This window comes from Neopelma chrysocephalum, unplaced genomic scaffold (assembly GCF_003984885.1).
Source record: "Neopelma chrysocephalum unplaced genomic scaffold, ASM398488v2 Primary Assembly neopelma1_44, whole genome shotgun sequence".
Lineage (NCBI taxonomy): Eukaryota > Metazoa > Chordata > Aves > Passeriformes > Pipridae > Neopelma > Neopelma chrysocephalum.
In genome coordinates this window covers 24,373,960-24,393,746 of record NW_020897703.1, presented here as the reverse complement: position 1 = coordinate 24,393,746, position 19,787 = coordinate 24,373,960, and the positions used below count along the sequence as shown (strand labels likewise).

General features: G+C 37.9%; 1 protein-coding gene and 1 long non-coding RNA gene across 4 annotated transcripts in view; one reads left to right on the top strand and one right to left on the bottom strand.

Moving 5' to 3' along the window:
- HACD2 (3-hydroxyacyl-CoA dehydratase 2) overlaps window positions 1–9,256 on the top strand; it is a 20,081-nt gene extending 10,825 nt beyond the window's left edge. For all 3 annotated transcript variants that reach the window (XM_027679012.1, XM_027679013.1, XM_027679014.1), the window contains 4 exons: window positions 303–391; window positions 6,176–6,297; window positions 6,948–7,126; window positions 7,825–9,256. In XM_027679012.1, coding sequence (XP_027534813.1) covers window positions 303–391; window positions 6,176–6,297; window positions 6,948–7,126; window positions 7,825–7,907 — 473 coding nt within the window. In that variant the 3' untranslated portion in view covers window positions 7,908–9,256. The remainder of the gene's footprint in view (window positions 1–302; window positions 392–6,175; window positions 6,298–6,947; window positions 7,127–7,824) is intronic.
- On the bottom strand, window positions 2,234–19,742 carry LOC113965496. The gene is made up of 4 exons (XR_003533554.1): window positions 19,225–19,742; window positions 12,063–12,141; window positions 5,600–5,701; window positions 2,234–3,945 (listed from the first exon to the last, which is right to left on the bottom strand). It is a non-coding gene; the product is annotated as an uncharacterized LOC113965496 (long non-coding RNA).
- Between the last annotated feature and the right edge of the window lie 45 nt (window positions 19,743–19,787).

Sequence of the window (19,787 nt, the reverse complement as noted above, 5' to 3'; positions counted from 1 at the left end):
AAGCTGTTCGATTGAAGATATCTCATCTTATTCCTGTATTAAGGAACGTGCTGAGATTGCAACAAGACCAATTACTTTTATTTGCATTTTGATGCAGAAAGTCTTGTCAGGGGATTGCATTGCATTAGGCTGTATAAACATACCATGGGGCGGAGTTAATACTTTCAAATTAAAAAAAATTACATGCTTTCCTTCCAAAAATTTCAAATAACTGGACTTTGGTTTAGCTGTGTTTTATTTCCCCACCCCTACCTCTCACCCTGGTAGTTGGGACTTTTTCCTAATTGCAAAATATCTTTCAGGCATTGTTCCCTCTTCTGTTGTTCTGACTGCTTTCCAAGTGATGTCAAGGGTTTTCCTGACATGGGCAGTAACACATAGTGTAAAAGAGGTAAGTCAAGCTACTAAATGGATAGAAAAACTGTTGATCCATTCTGAAAAGCAAGTGTTGATCACTGTGTTATTTTCTTTAAAATGTCTTCTGTTTGTATCCCAACATTTTAAATTGTTTATGTGAATTTCTGTGGATCAAAAGAAATAAAAATAGACCTGAAGTCATCTTCTCTTGACAGTCAAAGAGAGCGAGGTCTGATTCTCTCACTGTAAGACATCTAGCTCCTGAATAGATTTTCCAGTCCTTACTGGAAGTTAAAGAGGTTTCAATGTGTAATACAGAGCCCAGAATTTGGGACAACATTTTAGTATTAATTTCATTAATGCCATAATTAATAGCGACATCTCCTCTCTGCCCCCTTCCTGCATACACAATTCACTTTCTGTTCCAAGGCTTCTGAAGCTCCCCCTCAACTGTTTGTCCACAACAGTGCCTCGATGCTCTCCCTTATCACTCTCCAGGATAATCTTTCCTCTGTCCCTCATTCGATTTTCTTATGTTCAAGTGTAGGTGGGTTTTGGGGCCTGGGTGTTTTTTCTCGTTGCTCATCACATAGTAGTGCTGTACTTCATACAGATCTCTGTAGAATCTTTTGGTAGATTCCATGATTTTTGAAAATTATTCCTGACAGCTATTTTAAAATCTAAACATGCTCTAATTGGTACAGGTTATGCTGACTGACTCTTTCATGTCATCTGAAACCTTGTAGTAGCCCAAATATGCTGCATCTGTGCTGGGGTTTCTTCTTGTTAAAAAAAGAAATTATCCTTGATGTCAGAGTCAGCATGGGTGCCTGAAATAAGTGACAGTCATCTCATGTCATTATATTTATAAGATCATTTGTGACTTGACATGGAGAATGTTTAAGGAGCTTCTCTCACTACCAAGTCTTCAGGGAAGCTGCTTTCTCTTCCTTACTCCAAACCTGTTATCAGAGCATCCATCCACGTGTAGAGTAATGTAAGTCACTGTAGTTCCTATTAATTAACTGCCTTTTCTGATATTATGATATTTGTTCACATGAAATCTTAGTTTCATGCTATTTAAAGTGGAGGAATGTTATTTTTCTCAATAAACTTAAAATCTCATAAATATTTTCCTCTGATGGATTTCCCTTTTGGTGCAAATTAATGTACTTTGATCTCTGTCAATTCACTGAAATAAATACTAGATTTTGAACAAAAAAAAGCCATCATTCCAAAATATTACATTTAAGATACATGTATAAAATACTTTTAAAGAAATATGCTTGTGGTTTTTCTTGTTACCTGTATGATTTTGGGATATCTGGTGCTTCATAAAAAAACATTAAAATTTTTTTACAAATTGTCTCCTGGTTTTGAAGTAACCCAAATATTCAAGCTTAGATTGCTTGGATTAGAAGTATTCCACATGTTGTCTGTCATCAAAGAAAAGCCTGTAATATGATTGTGGGTAAGGTTTTTTTGAAACTTATGCCCACATTCTCACCAGAGAAAATGGAAGAAAATGGGAACAATGAGTTTAGCCTAACATTTGACTTTTATCAAGGGTTCTTTCAACAATGTTAAATGCAGATTTTTTTCCTCACACTTGTGTTGTCTTTTGGTTAAACTCTTGCAATAGACTATATTATGTATTACTTTTTTTTAATGTTTAGAAAGTGGGCATAAGAATGCTAAGGATGAGGAATCCTGTGATGAGTTTTTGACCTGTGACTTAGAGCAAATAAATAAGAGGCTGTATTCTGACCCCTCCCCTTCCCCCAGCCAGGGAGCATGCAGTCTCACCTGGGGAGATGTATTGCAAGTGTCACAAGTGTTCTACTCTTTCTAAAGGGCTGTCTGCACAAGTGAGCTCCATGGTGAAGTCCAGGATTAAATTCTCACACAGCTTTATGGAACTTGTAAGCTATGCAGTTGCATGATGAGGTTCTTGTAAAATAAAACGCAGTTTTCCTCTTTAACTCTTTGAGTGAGACTTGTTCAGTATCTTGCTTTTTCAGACTGTTTTCATATATAATGTAGTTAAAAGAAGAAATGTGTATTGCATCCCTCCTCTCTGTCAGGATACACTTCTAGATATGTGATGTGATTTGAAGCATGCTTCTTGCCACTAACATGTTTGTGCTTTTTGTTGACTTCAGTGCTGATGTGTTGTTAAACTCAATATGAAATTATTGATAATAAATGTTAAAGCATGGCAAATGTTAAAGCACTGCACACTTCCTTGGGTAGCAATGAGATTCCCCTTAACTCCACCATAATTCCAGCTTAACTCCAGTTGTTGGTGTAGTGGAGGACGGCCTGGCACATCATACAGTACTTGTTATCATTTTGTCATTACACCAGAAAGGAATCAGTTCAGTGAATTTTACTGTTTCCCCTGCAAAGGAGGGAAGGGCATGAGCAGCCTGGCATGAAGGGCTAGGAGGGCGTAGGCACAGGAGAACAGAAAGTGCCCTTCAGTTCAAAAGATGTCTTTCTAAATTTGTGTGAACAGTGAGATCATCTGGTGATATCATGGCAGACCTTTGTAGAGTTCCATTCTGATGGATAATTCTGTACCCAGTTCTGATGGGTAATTAAAAATTGGTGTCAGCAGGGATTTATTGCTTATCCCATTGGGTTCAGTTACAGATAAGTTGCAGATAAATATAGTGCATATTTAGAGGAACCTTTCTAGAACACACAATCTAGAGATGCTGTGGAGATGACATGTACAGCATATAAAGGTGGTAATTAAGACTTTAGTAGCTACAGTTGTGAATTGATATCTTCAATCTGCAAAGCATACTTACTTAAAGAGGGAAGAACATCTTAATTCATGGTATTTAAGATTAACTTCTAGTAAAGGAAGTCCACGCTGGAAAGTTCAGAACTCTGGCTGAGTGCAGTCAAAAAGCCTGATTCATCATTGCTTTACATCTATGTAAAATCTTTTTTTTTCTTTTTTTTTTTTTAATTTTTTAATTTTTAATTACTGCACCAGAGAACCAGCCTTTTGGACGGAGATATGCTGTTCCAACAGTGTTCACCATTACAGTTGCATAGTGCTGCTGGTTTTACTCTTCTGCACTGGATTGCTCAATTATGTGTTTAGCTGAAATTTTCTGCAAATTTGTCAGACTGTTACTCTTAATATGGAGAAATTTCCCTTTCCATGCATAAGGAAACATTAAAAACCTCTCAGACTTTATTTTGTCAACTCTCAGTTCTCATCTTTGCATCTTAAAAGGCTGTGGTTTGTTTTATATTTTAACCAACATTTTCTGCTATTCACAGTATTGAAGATAAGCTAAAGTATATTCAGGGCCCTACTTGATGATATATTGGCTTGAAACACATGCCAAAAAATTATGCCTGTTGTATGATTGACCCCTATTAAGGCAGTTGGACAAATAAGGTGTAAATCAAGTGTAAAATGTGTTTTGACTTGTGTCTAATGCTTCCTTGAAAGACTGGCATGAAAAAAGTAGAGGAAGAAGAACTGAGTTCTGAGGGCAGCATTGGGCTCAGCGGTTTATTAAAGGTCTACTGTGTCTTTGCTGTACTATCCCCCTTATCTTCAACCTGGAAGAGGAATGATGCAGATGCAGCATTAGCAATGCCTAGATTAATAAGACTGTTTTGTAAATCAGTTCCCAGGGGTTTGATAATGTGCATCTCAGACATCTTTATTTGAGCTACTGAAAAATTGTCAGTGCTTGAAGAGATGTTCTAATAGCAACAGACTTGTGACAGATATGAGTGTGTAAAGAACATACTTTTTAATGATAACCACCCATTTTCAGTATTCTTTCTTCCTTAAATAGGGACACAAGCTATAAAGCACAATCGGTAATGCTTTAAGTGACCTTAACAGGGTTGTGTGTGTGTTTCATAATGGTGTGAACTGTTTTAATAACTTAAAGTATGTGGGGAAGACTAGACCTGTGAAGGCAGTGTTACAGAAGTCCTGTGATAGAACTGAATTGTAACTGCCAGATTTTCTGCTTGTTGTCCTTGCTCATGTCCTTGGATGCTACTTCAAGCTAAAAATTTTTGTTTCTTGACTTTACTGATTCCCATAGCTAGGGAAAGAAAGAAGTGGGGTTTCTAAGTACAGGTTGAATGAAGTCCATGACACACATTTAGATGAACCCACTAAGCTGCTACTCCCAGTTTGACCAGAAGATGCAGCTGTGGAGCGCTTGTGAAGCACGTTGCTCCTTTGGAATAGCATCATCTATGAAGTGCTCTTAGCTTTTCCCTGTTAAGAACTAAGTCCTGCTTATAAAGCAGACTTCAAATAGGATTAGGATTCTGTAGCAATGTAAAAATAGATTTGGACTCCTGTCTGAAAATCTTCAGATAATTTTTGGATTTTGCTCTTTTATGATGATGCAAGGTAGATTAATATATAAATAAATTTTCAGAGTTTCATGTGTAAAATGAACAAGGTGCATTTGCTGCAAAATGCAGTAGAAGTGACCTGAAGTGTTATATGCAGCAGAGCACAGAATAACAGCAGCCCTACATTCCAGGATAGCTCAAGATTCATGTGCATATTTTCCTGGGTTTTGCAGTCTGTAACAAAGCTTTTTCTGGGTAATCCTCATGACCGTTTTCATACAAAAATATATGATCGGTCCCCTCCTATTATTCTTGTTTTTTTTTTTTTTTTTTTTTACTGGTACATGTACTTTGCTCAAGATGAATAGAGTGCACCACTCACACCTACAGACTTCCTTTTCCCTTTTTTCAAGAGTTGGAGGAAAAGAGAAAATGTAGGCCCTGTGGTTGAGCTCTTTTTGTTCCCACGGTCAGCTGACTTGGGTCTCAAGGTACTCGTACAGCTGGGAATTCTGTTGGAGGCTTGAGGGAGAAGGGAAAGGCTGCATAAAAATCATGTCTGTTCTCTCAAGAGTTTGTAGTGCCAGGAGTGTGACCCAATATATACTACGTAAGCACTGTTACTCCATCTGAAACTTGAACCTCATAATGATGATCCAAAATCTAATAAATATAACAATTCCTTTTAAAACACGTGCTTCTGAAGATTAACCTTCAAAATATGGGGAGAATCAAAGCTGGTTCAGTGATGTGTGACTGACAAAAGCTCCAAGAGGTGTAAAGCAGTGAAACATGATGCAGTGCCTTGAGTGTAACATTAGAGGAACTATGCTAGATACAATAGGCAGAAAATGGAGCAAGGAAGAGTGAATCACGTAGTTGTCAAGCTTACCTGAGGTGAGACAATTTGGTCTGCTGTTTCGTCTCTCCTGCCAACCTTGATTCTGGTGTTAGCTCTTTTGGTGCTGCTTAAAAGTAGGGCCCAGTTTCTCACCTGTAGAGAGAGGAAAACGGTTTCTTCTCAGAAGTAGCATGAACAGGAGCAGAATACAAAGTGTAAATCAGATATCAAGTGTGAGAGTAATCATCCTTTCTGTTTGCTGCACTAGGAAACAATCATAGGACTGAAATAGGAGCTGGTACTGTTCAGGAATGGGAAGAGTTCTGAATTATACTCAGTATTTTCAGGATTTCTTGCACCAATTTACCTTGCTCAGAATGTGAGATCTTAAGTTACCTCATCATGAAGCAGAGCTGTTCTTAAGCAACTAGAAAAATACAGAGCGTGATAAGAAGGTTTTTTTTACTGTTGTTACTAATTTTGCTTTTAAGCTCATTCTTGGAGTCTGTTCTCTAAAATGATGCAGTAAAGCAACCCACGGGAATTGATTTCTGTGAGGTTTTCTTGGGTCTGGTGAGTAACTGGTAATGCTTGAATTGATACTGAGCTTTCTTTTCTTTCTCGCAGGTACAAACTGAAGACAGTGTCCTCTTGTTTGTAGTGGCCTGGACAATCACTGAGATTATCCGCTACTCCTTTTACACATTTAGCTTGTTAAACCATCTCCCTTATCTCATCAAATGGGCCAGGTTGGTAGCACAATAGACATCACAGCCTTAAAGCACGGATTTGACAGAGATCTTTATCCTGTAAAATAGCTGCAGTACAAAAAATTAGATTTTGCCTTGAGGTAATTGCCCTGTTTGTGAATGTGACTTCCCAGCTTCTTTCCAGCAGATTTTGGAGTTAAAAAAGATGTATTTCATTGTAAGCTGAAAGAGTAGAAACTGATATTTAACAGTAAGGGGTGACAGTAAGTAAACTGACATTTAACCGTAACTGTTGAATCCAAGAGTTATACTTGAAATAGTCTTTAAGCTCATTGATTAACATCAACTATATTTGGCACTTTTTAAGTAGTATAATGACCTCCACCAACGAGTAGTATAATGACATTCCACCAGATGAAAGTATTAAATCTGGGGGGGGGGGGAGAATAGTTTTACAGGTAGTATTTAGATTCTCAAAGGTAATCTTTATATATTTCACACTATTTGCTGATTTGAACACTTAGCTTGAAATAACGTTCACACCTTGCCATGCTCTAATCAAATAAGAACTAAGGAAAATAAATCCTCAGTTGAGAATTTATAATTTGAATATCCATAATATCGTTTAACAAATACTTTGTCAGAGTTTGTTGTAAATTTTAATTCTTTCTGTAAATGTTTTATTCTAGGTACACTTTGTTTATAGTATTGTATCCAATGGGAGTCTCAGGCGAATTACTCACAATATATGCTGCATTACCCTTCGTCAGGCAGTCTGGCTTGTATTCCATTAGTTTACCTAACAAGTACAATTTTTCTTTTGACTACTATACGTTCTTGATCCTGGTTATGATCTCTTACATTCCAAGTAAGTATGAATTTGTTAGGTTTTTTAGTATTACTAGATGTAATGGAAAGGCTAATAATTGTGGGATTAACATACATATAACTAATTTAGGCTGTTGATGACCTTGTTTAATTTTTGTACGGTTCACAAAGGTTGAATGCCTCATGGAAATTTTAGCTTTTGCTGTTTATGTTCCATCCCCTACTTTGTTGTTCTGCAAACAGACTGTGTAACGTGATCTTAGAAACAAGAGGAGAAAAGGCTTTGCGTGGAGGATAGAGAGAGAAAAGAGGCACCAGTTCATATAAAGTGACATATATTCTGAAAAAGCAACACTAGAATTGCAAGAAATGAAACAAATCTGGAAATTTCATTCTTTTGGAAGGGCTTTTTCCTCCCTGCAATCATTTTTCTTTCTGTTGTGTGCATGCAGTTGAGGAAACTTTTGTCATCTGCTTGTACAGGCAGAGTTAAATATGGCATTTTGCATTTAATTAAAAATGTGATTGCTCTAGCAAAAAATAAATAATACCTGAAGCCTAAGAATCATACCACTTCTCTTTAAAGTGTAAAAGGCAATAGATAACTTGAGCAAAAAGTGGATAAGCATGTTCCCTTTTAATGGGGAACTGGTGACCTTGGCTGTGTGAATCTGCATCTTGCATTGACTTGCAAACCTCGCTTCAAACTTTATTGACTTGAATCTGTTTTCTCTTCAGTCTTTCCTCAGCTGTATTTTCATATGCTACACCAGAGGCGAAAGGTACTCTCCCACACTGAAGAACATAGGAAGTCGGAGTAATTCCAACACTTTTTCAGAACTTTTCAAACATCAAAATGCTGCAGTTTTTCAATACCCAGCACATTTGTAAAGAATATACCAAGATAAGTCTGAGGTAAAAGACCAATAATTTAGCAAGAATAACCAATAAATCTGATTCCACTGAAATCCCACAGTGTAAAACATTGAAATATTTTCAGCTTACAGTGCTTCAGAAAACTTTTAAACTTTATATGGCTTGGCAGTTAACATTTTCCTTAAACGATGTGCTAAATGATTTTCATTTATTATTAAATGCCTGAAGGTTGCAGTATGAGTGATGAAGTTGTACTCACTAAATGCCTGAATTGGGATTATATTACCAATACCTCTTTTTTTTAAGTGCTTGACTGCATGCCAGAAACTGTATGTATGGCTGTGAAAGCAAACAATATGCTCTGGAATACTTCAGGATAATGTCAGAGACTTCAGTGGAGAATGTAATCTGGCCAAAGTGTTTGAATTTAGAAAGGTAGGTTGTGTATTTAGAAGGTGACGGGAACAAGAACAAGAAACCAATTACGGGAAATAAGGGGAATGTAGTTCTTTAGGAATTTAAACAGTACAGTGTCTGACCAGAGTGTGTTCTCTGAAGATCTTGTTTAAGCTGAGTACACAAATGCAAATGTTGATTCAGAGGCTGTAATGCTTATCTGAAACATTAAAACTCCTTATAAGTACTGCATCCCTGGATACTTTTTTACATATTAAAAAAAATTAAAATTAATACTAACTGTAATATTTCTAGTGATACCAGTAATGAATCTAAACAAGATAAGGAGGCAAGTCACCAGAAATGTGTGCAATTCTCCCTCTTTTACTTTAAATTATCATCTTTAATCACTGTCAGTGATACTCATCTTTCAGTGCGGAGGACTATTTGGTCTGCTGTGGAGTCATCTGGGGGTCTTGTTTCTCAGCCTAACTTTTCTTAAATGACTGGTGTGTATCACTGTGGCACATTCAACCAGGCAGTTCCAGGCACTCAACTTCTGAAGTGTTGCAAAGTCATAAGCTGCTCTTTTGAAAACAGATTATCTCATGTGTTACATGCTGCTTTTGCAGACTGGACAAGCCTTTCGTCATCTGTTCTTTTGAAAGAGCGGAAGAACACAAAGTTATATTTTTCTCGGTGCTTCTTCTGGGTTCTCTGGCTTAGCTTTCCCTTGGGAAGGTAAAACAGAGAACAAAAAAGCCTTGTAGTGAGGCAGAAAGCACTAATGCTGTGTGAGCAGTGCCCCAGGTTATTAAGAAACTTTTGACGGGGCCAAAAGGGTAGGGAATGGAAGGGGCAAAGGGAGCAGGGAAATGAACAGATACCCAAGCAAAGACAAAAGGAAATGTAGGTTATGGCCTTTGCTCTGTTAGGAATTGATAGCCAAATAGTGTTGTGTGAACCCAGTCAGGGTCACTAGACACCACCACATGGGCTTCTCTGGCTTCCCTCTTATAACATTATGATTTGGTGCATAAATGAGGTGTGACCCCTGCCATGCTACCTGCAGTACTGGGCTCATGCTGTGCCTGCCAGCACCTCCCCCTGGACGTGCTCAACACATCCCAGCTCTCCCTAAACACAGCCAGTAAGTACTGAGCGCACGGGCTTTCTTTTCTAGCACTTGGGAAGAGCTGGATTTACAATTATTTAGGTTTATGCTTGTCAGAGCTATATTTTTTAAAAAACTTTGCATTTTTCAGTAATTTTCTTTGACTCCATCAAAAAGTCTGAATTTTCCTAATTCTCAGTATATAGCACATTACCTGTTTAGACACAAACAGGGCTATTCTAAAGAGAGAGAGGGTAAGAAACAATAATAATCTTTGCTTCTATTTTAAACACTTTGGAGCCTATTATTGACTATTCAAAAACACAAGAGGTTATACCAAGGTGGGTGTTGGTCTTTTCTCCCCAGTTACAAGTGATAGGACAAGAGAAAAGTGCCTCATGTTGCACCAAGGAAGGTTTAGATTGGATACTAGGAAAAATTTCTTCATCAGAAGGGTTGTCAAGCACTGGAACAAGCTGTCCAGGGAAGTGGTGGAGTCACCATCCCTGGAGGTATTTATAAGAAGTGTAGATGTGGTGCTTAAGGACATGGTTTAGTGGGACTTTGCAGTGTTAGGTTGGACTCGATGAACTTGGAGGTCTTTTCCAACCTAAACAATTCTGTGATTTTATTACTGTGGCCATATACAGCCTCAGACTGGTTTTGGATTCGAAGATGCAACAGTTCAGTTAATTTCTGCAGTAGGTTATGTGCTTTGTTGTAGTCATCTGAGAAATGTTACATTATACTGAACTCGTTTGAAACTGTAAATTTCCACCTCCAAACAAAACATCTTTTGCTTATACTTGCTGTTAAAGAAAGTGATGTCAGTATTTTTGAAGGATGCCATCTAAAAGATCTGATTTCCTGAATGTACTTAGGTTATTGGATATTGTCGATGCTCAGCTCCTGAACTTTCTTAATTTGATTTCTGGGCCCAAATAAAAGATTTGGTTTCAAATTTGTTGGTCCAATTTGGAGGAAAAAAAATGGCTGTGTAATACTCCAATATGAAACAAACTGCTGGCTCTGCTGATGAGAAAGATACAGTCCAGATCTGTGTACAGTACAATCAGATAGCACTGGCACCATGGAAAAGCAGAGCGTGCTGCCAGTTGGGAGGAAACTTGTACAACCAACACCTTTACTGAATAAGCTTTATCACGGAATATTTACTTTAATTGAAAATATTAATTTACCGCACAAATGCAAATAAGCTACAGACTTTTAAAAGAAATTGCTTTGCTAGTAAGAAATTTTATCAGCAAAGTTGATTTATAAATTATATTCCGAAGTATGAACATGCAGTTAGTATGCACAAAAATTCAGCACTTCATCTTGCAGTGCTTTTTCAAGTTTATCTTCCATGGAAATCACTGGAAGGTGATCTTGAGTGAGAACTGTAGTGTGATGCCCTAATCCTCTTTGGGTTGTTCCTATTGACTTTGGTCACACATGTGGGGTTTTTCCTCATAAAATAAGAAATTTCCCCTCATCTGTCACTGAAGTTGTAATGTGGTTTGTGTGAACTTTATAATAGAAGCTTTGATTGGTACTGTTTGTCACAAATGTAGAGGGTTTTATTTTCCCCACAGACTATTTACTTAGCTTGCATGTTCTCTGTCAGCATATCCAAACCAGCAGGCGTTCTCTGCTTTGGTGTCTCTGTTGTGTGCACTGGTTCAGTTGACAGCACTTTATGTTCTACCATGCTGGCTTTGAGTTACTCACTACCCTCTAAAAGACCAAGGCTCTTACCAGTGTACAGTTTACAACTGGAATTGTAGCAATGTTCATCTTGTAAATTACAGTAAGATGCAGGTTACAGTGCAGGTAAATTGTAATTTTTCACAATGTGATGTTTCTATTAAAGGTGGGGTTTTTTGTTATCATAATGAAGGTTGACATTTGTGTGGACCAATCTGCAGTGTCATTTGAAAACCTTTTTCAGCTTAAAATTTTCATGAGTATACATCAAATCATGCATTTTGATGTATATGTCAGTGAAATTTGGGTGAAAACTATATACAGTCATTTTTGTATTTTTTTCTATGTTGTGAAGAATAAAATTGTAATTTTATAAGTCTGATTCACTAAGATTATTATAAGTTAAATGTATTTTTTGTATATTTAGGAATCTGATATTACCTGGAGCTCTGAAAGATTAAACATAGACTTTTTATGCATGGTTGAAAGATATTTCAACTTGATAATGCAGTGAAATGGTTTGTATGCTAAAATACTAGTCTGTGTTGTTGCCTTGTGAAATTGATTCTGTGCTCTCTGCCTGGACTTGGCCTACTGATCAGTGATACTAATTGCTATAATCCAAATAAAATCATTCTGAACAAAATACGTTGTACTGTTACTGTTTAAGGAACAAAAGCAGATACTTTATAAATGTGAATTAGGGCTGTATTTTTATTCATTTGTATATAACGTGTACCTTGCAATTGACAAGATTTTTTTAGCATATATGACTCTGGAGCTCAGGCAAAAGAATTAGGAAACTGCATACTGTTATGAAAGCTCTGCCTTTCAGAAGAGGTACTCATAACAACACATTAACTGTGTCAGCACTCAGACTTACAGCTTCCTGAAGGATCCTCAATAGAATGTGAGCTCTTTGTTCCCCTGTTGTCATTTGTACTCTGGATGCTGATGATTTTCTACAAAAACAAAATCGTTTGAGTATTATAAATATAGTGGAATGCTTAACTAATGCAATGGAATACTTCAGAGTTCATTTACTAAATATAATATGTCTGCTACCACGGCAACGTTCTTAGCATTTTTAACACTTCCTGAGAGAGATTTAAAAACTGTGTCTAGATGGCATTAATGCTCATGAATAACGAGTTATAATCCTCTAATAGGAACTGAGTAGAAGTTGCAGAGTGAGTGCTATTATTCTGGGCATATGCTTGTCATAAGATTGCACAACTACAGTGATTTTTTTGTTGATTGCAGCCGGGATGAACTGATGTTGTCGTGCCCAGCATCAGCACATGTCCTACGCATGATGGCTGTGACTTAGCACTGCTGTGTAATTAAAAACTCCTCTTTGAAATGTTACTCCGTGAGTGGTGGTGCCGAGATCTGTTTGTGCCTTAGAATAACTTCTGCTGGTTATTTGGGTTTCCTCTTTGCATTTTGAAAATAGTATGTGTGGAAACAGTTCTAGTTCCCTAAGGTAACATTAAAAAGTACGAACAGCATAAAGATTCTGTGTTTGCAAGCAATTTAATATCACAATAGTACATAAGGCTCATCTTAAATAAAGCACTGGCAGTTCTTGACATAAGACTTGAGGAAGAATCTGTGCTGGTGTGCTGAGTATAAAATAAAAATATGTGAATATCTGTATGATTCATTTGATATGAACTGAGCATTTCTACATTTGGGATTGATTGATTCAAACCACCCAACTGCTTGGGACTTTGGCTCAATATCAAGTAGCTTTTAAATTCTGCTTCCCATCTCCTAAACAGATACTCTTCCACACTTGTCAGAAGACTTCTAAAAGTAGTAAGAGAATTAATAAAGCTTCTGAAGGCTACCTTTGAAATAGTTGGAATTTCAGATGTGGGTGGAAAATTTAAAACTCTTAATACTGTTGATCTCTGATCTCCAAAATAATACTTTACAGATGGGAAAGAGCCTAAAGCCCTTTTTATGTCTTCACAAATTGATTGGGCATTAATAGTGTGAGAGGTGTGTTTTTCTCTTTGATGTACTGACATAGATAATGTGCTAATATTAGGGAAAGAGATGTTCCTGTCAGTATTATATCTTAATTTTTCTAGTGGCTTAAGTAGATGCATATTATATATTCCACTATAAAAGCATAATTCACAATACATAGAAACACTTCCATGTCTAGTTATAGTTGTACAAACTCAGTGTCACAGCAAACTGCCTCTCTGTAGATTAAATTTATTTCATATAGTTTATACATAAGAATTTGACATTGCCTGGTACTACGTGAGGATGATATTATTGGGAAATTCTTTGGTGGAAGTTTTTGCAGAGGCTTATTCAACTGAATTGTGAACACTGAATTGCATATTGTTCTGTCTTTTTGACTCCTGCTACAGACAGTCTGCACAGTCTTCAGTGAACTGTTATCACTTGCAACAAGTGTACATTAAAACTTTATTTGAACAGCTGAACTCACAGAATCATATTTACTGTGTAATTTGCATTCAGCCTCTTGGGTAATACGGTGGGTTAGTCTCATTCTGCAGTGATAATCTGAAGAATATATAGAGAGAGATAGAGGCATTTCAGGTATCTTCTTTAAAATTAGTTGTAAGTTGATGTCAGTTTAAAGGTCAGCCCTATGTTTTTTTTCTAGCATGCCTACAGAACATATCAGTTGTGGAGAGGATATAGGAAGTGGAGAACCTTCCAATCAGCCTAACCCTAGGTTGCTTTTATGAAATCAGTTTGCCTGTTAAAGGTTTCTTTGGGTAAAAGACAACCTCTTCACTTACTGGATAAGAAAAAGATACTGAGTGCTGGTCTTCTCTGCTTAATGACAGTCAATAAAGAGATGAGATGGAAGAGGAGAGGTACTGGAGGATACAGAGCTCTACCACTGTGCTTCCCAAAGAATATTTAAGCATTGACAAAACACAAAACTTTCTTCCTTTTTCTTTTTGGTATCCAGTAGTAGTTGTTGTTGGGCGTGGGGTGTTGTTATCTGGCTTTGGGTTTTTGGCTGGATTTTTTTGTTTGTTTATTTTTAAGGGAGAACAGCAGCACTTAATGGAGATGCTGCAATGTTTTGTCTGGTGCGCTGATGACATGAAGTTCCTTTTATTCTTCTCCAGGTGTTTATTACAAGAGTATGGGGAACTGGATGCACTGGCTTAGGTGCTTTGTTTTAGTCCTCTGTTCCTGTGTATAAACTACTGGGAAAGTTGCTGGTTTGAGAGTATTAAATATGTTTCCTTACCCAGCTTTTTGGTGCAATTTAAATTAAGTAAACAAAGTACTTTGTTAGCAAACTGGAAGAGTGGAAAAAGCTTTCTTGCATCAGCAAGAAAATGGATATGAAATTGAAAGTCAGACATTGCTGGTTGGTTTACTTAGTAAGACTGGAAATTACCAGTTTAGCCCTACCAGAATGAAACTATACAATCTGAAAATACTGAATTATTCTTCAAAAAGTATTGTCAAGTCAAAGAATGTGTGGAAACCTGCTCTAGGTTTACAGGTGCATTCAAAAAGGGGCACAGATAAGCATTCATGGACTACTGTGCTCCAGGTTCCTGGTGATGCATAATTACACATCAGGCCTAACCTTGCCAGATTTTGAAGAAATAAACTCTGATAGAAAGATGTAAAACTACTACAGACCACTACTGTTAAAAATCATATGATTTAGTTATTCTTAGTTACATGTTTTAAACTGATAGTTGTTTGCAGAATAAGCTATCATTGGAGCCCTATGATATGAATTCTTTGGAATAAATGCGATGTACAATGTATTGTTATCTCTCCATTGTAACTGTGTAACTCAGAATAACTTTTCAATAAAAAAGTATGGTTTTGTATATTTTTATTCAAGCCTGACTTTCTCATGAAAACTGAGTGGGCAGGTTTTTTTCTGGCTGATTTACCTGTTCTTGACTGGGACTATAGTCACTAAAAAATACCAGCAACATTTGAAAGGAGGGTAGAGGTGTCGGAGAAATTCCCCCGGCTTGTGTCTGTGTTTAGCTCTAGATCATCTACAGCAGGTGGTAATCTCATATCAGAGTAAGTGAGGGGGGTGGACTGAGAAAGTAAGATGAAAACATTTGAGTCTAAATTTTGCTAGTCATGTGCACAGAATAACACTTTTCCATGCACCCTCTTGAGGTTCCTTCATTAGTAAAGTATCGGTCTGGGTTTTTTCACAGCAAATTTGATGGACAAAACCACCTGGCTCTGGGCCCTGGTTTCAGGTGTACTAACTGTGGGTGTCAGGGTAGTGGAAGTTGATAAGTTGCTGGTGTACTCAGTTATATAATGACAAGTTCTATTACACACTTTATGGATTTGTGACCTTAACTATTGGTGCCCCTTAACTGTTTGGGCTTGTACTGCAGATAAATACAGTACTTGTGTAAGTGGAACTTCAGACAGCCTCACTACAGTTTGTGTAAAGGTATTTAATAAATAGCTTAAAACTATAGCTTATGTGCCAAAAACATAAATGTTCTGCTCTGAGCTTCATACAGGCTCCTGGCGTCTACTTGGTACAAACATTCCTGTCCTGTCCTTTGCTGTTATCCACAGGTGAGCTAGCAAGGCTGAATGCTGAGTAGGTAGATGTGCTACAGGTGACAAATGAGCTGCTATGTTCACATTCTTTGTCAAGAACTGGAATCCTTGGCTGCTTTTTTCTTATTGTCAGGATTATGTGAAGTCCCTGTGAATGACCACATGAATTATTTGTGTTACGGTGAATTCCATGATGCAATCCCCCTGTATTGGAAACATGCACATGCACGTGTTACAGATCTGCATCCCAGCTTTGCCTGTACTACACAGCATGGACATGCAGATATATTTTATTTCTGTGTTTGGGATGAAATATTGTGGGTGCTGCTGTGAAAAGGCTGATGAACCTGATTCAGTAAGCACCTTGTCTTGCTAGGCTTCTGTGTACCTTCCCCTAAAAAAACCCCAAAAGTCAGTTGTGAGTCAGGTTGTTTTGGGTTGGGCTTTTTGTTTATTTTTTAAGTCACTGTGGTTTTGTGTTTTCAGTTTTCTCAGTTTTGGTTCTATTCCTTGTGAATCATCAGATTATTGGGAGGGGGGGTGATGTGGAGCGAGAGAATTTATAATAGCAGCTCGTTCAGTTTCAGTATTTCATGCCTCCAAGTTGGATCGTGTGATTGTCTCTGGCTTTCAGAGAGCTGCTTTGGACTGTGCAAAGATAGTCAGTGAAAGGGCCAAGAACCTGTTTTATAAAAGTGTCACTAATTTAGGGAGCATAGATATTTTAAAATTCTGGATTTAATACGTCCATAAATCTTCTAGTGCATGAAGGCCATGAAGAGTGAAATGTCACATGGGTATTCTGAGGTCACTGGATGTTATTCCTCATTTTAAATAAATAATGGAATGAAAGAATGCTAATGTTTATCTACTGCACCTGTTGTAATAATAATAAAGTAAAAAATGTTTTTATACAAATTTATGAGGCTACATGTGAAATCAGAATTCATGTGAACTGTTTATGTGTTGAAGAAGTTCAGATCTGCTTCATGTAGCGCTCTGTTGTTTCCCTCATGCCTTCTTGAAAGTTCTTGTGGAGTTGACATCATTCTAGTGATTTTGTGCTGGTGTTCTCTAAATCTTCTATGTGCCTACCTACATTTAGGTATTTTAACGAGAGAAGTACTTTTTGAAAAAGAAGCAGGGTTCAATTTTAATCCAAAATTTGATCAAGACATGATTGAAGGTACTGAATGAAATTTTGCCCAATTGCCCCTCCCTCGCTGCCCCCCCCCCCCCAAAAAAAAAGCTTTTACAATGGGGCAAGTAGAATTTGGGAAGGCTAGGCTAGACTGGAAGGTGGAACATTACACTTTCTGAGGAAGGAATAGTAAGTTTCTCTGTTTTGGTACTACACAGTCTTGTGATATTTGTGTTTGTTGATCTATGAACAAAGAAAATAAATATTCTCATTTTACAGTTTAGAATACAAAGCACACTTGTATTGATTAAGGTCATCATTGTTTGTAAATAGCCATGTTGGGACTGAGATATAGAAATTCCTCGTGTGTCCTTTGCAGTCATTCTTCAGAAAATGGCTGAACTAAGTTGTGGAAGGAAAAGGTAACTCATATCCATGTATAAATTATTAACAAAAAATAATTGTCTGGATGCTCTTGTAATAAATGGTAGGCATTTTTAAGTGAGTTTACAGCCACCCAGGATATGCTGTGGTTTTGTCATACCTTACTGCCATTTATAATCAGGTTCCTGAATTAGAAACAAGAGCCAGAGCTTGAAGAAACTGCATATTAGAAAGAAAGCTGTAGGTAAGATGTCCATAATCTGTATCCTTAGTATTACAATATTCTACTCATTACCTTTTTTTTACTACCATTCTGACATATGAGATCCAGTAACATGATCACCTGGGAGTAGGCATTAAGATTTAATATTTTTAGTATCCGTGTGGAATCTTACATCTTCTTTTTCATAACCCTATGTATGTCCTCATTGTGTGAAGTACCTGATTAGTTGGCACTACTCTTAGATTCTAATACAGCATCCTTGCTGTTTTCACCAGTTATAGATTGCCTGCAGAATCTCTTCCAAATGCACCTTTCTTTAAACGTGACACTTCATATTTACCTGTTTTTAAAGTTACAAACTTTAGGTTTCCCCTGTAGCAAGGACAAAACTTTTCTCCCTTTTGGCTAGTGAATTTTTTTTTAAAAACCCTAACTTGAATGTCTTCAGCTTCAGCATCAATTGTTGTAACATTAGAAAAAAAGCAAAACTATTCAGAGGTCAAACAGAATGACATAGTGAAAAGGAACATGTATGATACTCTAGAATTGAAACTACTCTTCTTTGGTACCTGTATATGTAAACTTTCTGGAGGAGGGGCTATAGCTTACTATACCCTGGAATCCTGCCTAGGATTCAGGCTTCCAGAGGCTATCATGGTGCAAAAGCTAAGTAAGACCTGACTTAGTCTCAATGGTGAAACATGAGAACCGTAAAATTACTTGGCCTGAGCAATGCTTTGTTGATACCCAGAACTAAATGTAGTAAGATGTTGATGTTGAATGTGCTTGGTTCTTACATATACCTTCATATTATTTTTCTGTCAAGCAGAATTTTAGATATCAAGTTGTTGTGCATCACCTTTCTCTCTTTACTTGTTTTTACAGTTGTACATTTTTGTGAAAAAGTGAGATCTTTTACTGCTGGCTTTGAGAGAAGAACTCCAAAGTGGGACTTTGTGTACAAAACAAAAAGACCCGTCCCAATTTACGACTCACTGAAGAATCGTTTCACTGTCTTTATCCCTAGAGTTCAGGCACTGTGCAGCCAGAGTAACCGACCACACAATTCTTGGGGTTTGTTCTACTCGAGTAGAAGAAAAGTAGCGTATGGATAGTGACAGTGTTGTATAATATCCCAAGAAAAGATAAATGCCATCTGAAAGACAGTGGTATTTATATATAAAAATGTCTCCTTGTGGAAAGCAAACTGTGAATGCAGTCTTGATCAGCTGCAGTATGTAGCATCTGGCAGCAAAATGCCATGTAAGTGAGCATCATGGTATAATAGTTGTGTGCAATTTTTAATGAAAATCTTTACTCACTCCTGGTGAGTAAAAGATGCTCTGTGGAAGCAGCTGCTGAAAATTCAGCATATGGTTTTGCAAATGCACAAAGGCCTGTGTTGCTGTAGTTTGTGGAGCTACTTGCACGTGTAAAGGACACGTGAAGGGCTTGTGTTTGGAACATTATCTGTTTTTTCTCCCAACTGTAACCACCAATACTACCTCTCTACAAACCTTGCTTATCTCTGTCACTTGATAACTACAGCTTCAGCACTACTACTGCTAAGGAATACTTGTGAGCAGGGATTTTCAGTGTTTGAACAAACATCTAGACAATTACCAGTTTCAGCTACTTAAGCTAAGCAGTTATCTGATTTGACAGTTTGCTTTTAATAAAACGTGATGCAGAACATCAAGCAATATTATTCTTAGTACACATGATGCTTACCTTCAAAACACTGTAAATCATTAATTAGCTCACTCGCATCTACAGAAAGAGTGGTTCACGTGAAAGGACACTGTGGAGGAGTCTGGGGTTTGAAACCTGTTGGGAAGTGCCGTGGTCCCCTCACCATGCCCCCCCCCCCGGTTAGGGAATATGCCCTCCAGCGAATCGGTGTCACAGCGCTGCCGGGCGGACGTGTGGGCTGTAGCTCAGGTGGTTGAAAAAACAAGGCGAATCTAAAAGCCCCCGTGTGTATTTCAGCCTCAGTCGCTGTGTTAAGGGAGGTCCAGTGACAGGTGCTGAGGTGGAGGGAGGTTTCTCTGCAGCTTTATTCTGTTCACCAGTTTGGTCACCGGTGCTTGATGTTGCCGCGTCTGTCAACCCAAGCAGGAGGCGGCTCTCCCCCACACGACAGCCCGAAGGCAGAACATGGAGACAGCCCCGTTCGCCTCCCGGCGCGGAGCCGATCCCGGTCTCTGGGGACGGATCCCGTCCCTGGGGACGGACCCCGCGGGATCCCCTCAGGGAGCGCCCCGGGGGGGCGAAGGGGTTAAGGGCGCCCCGCC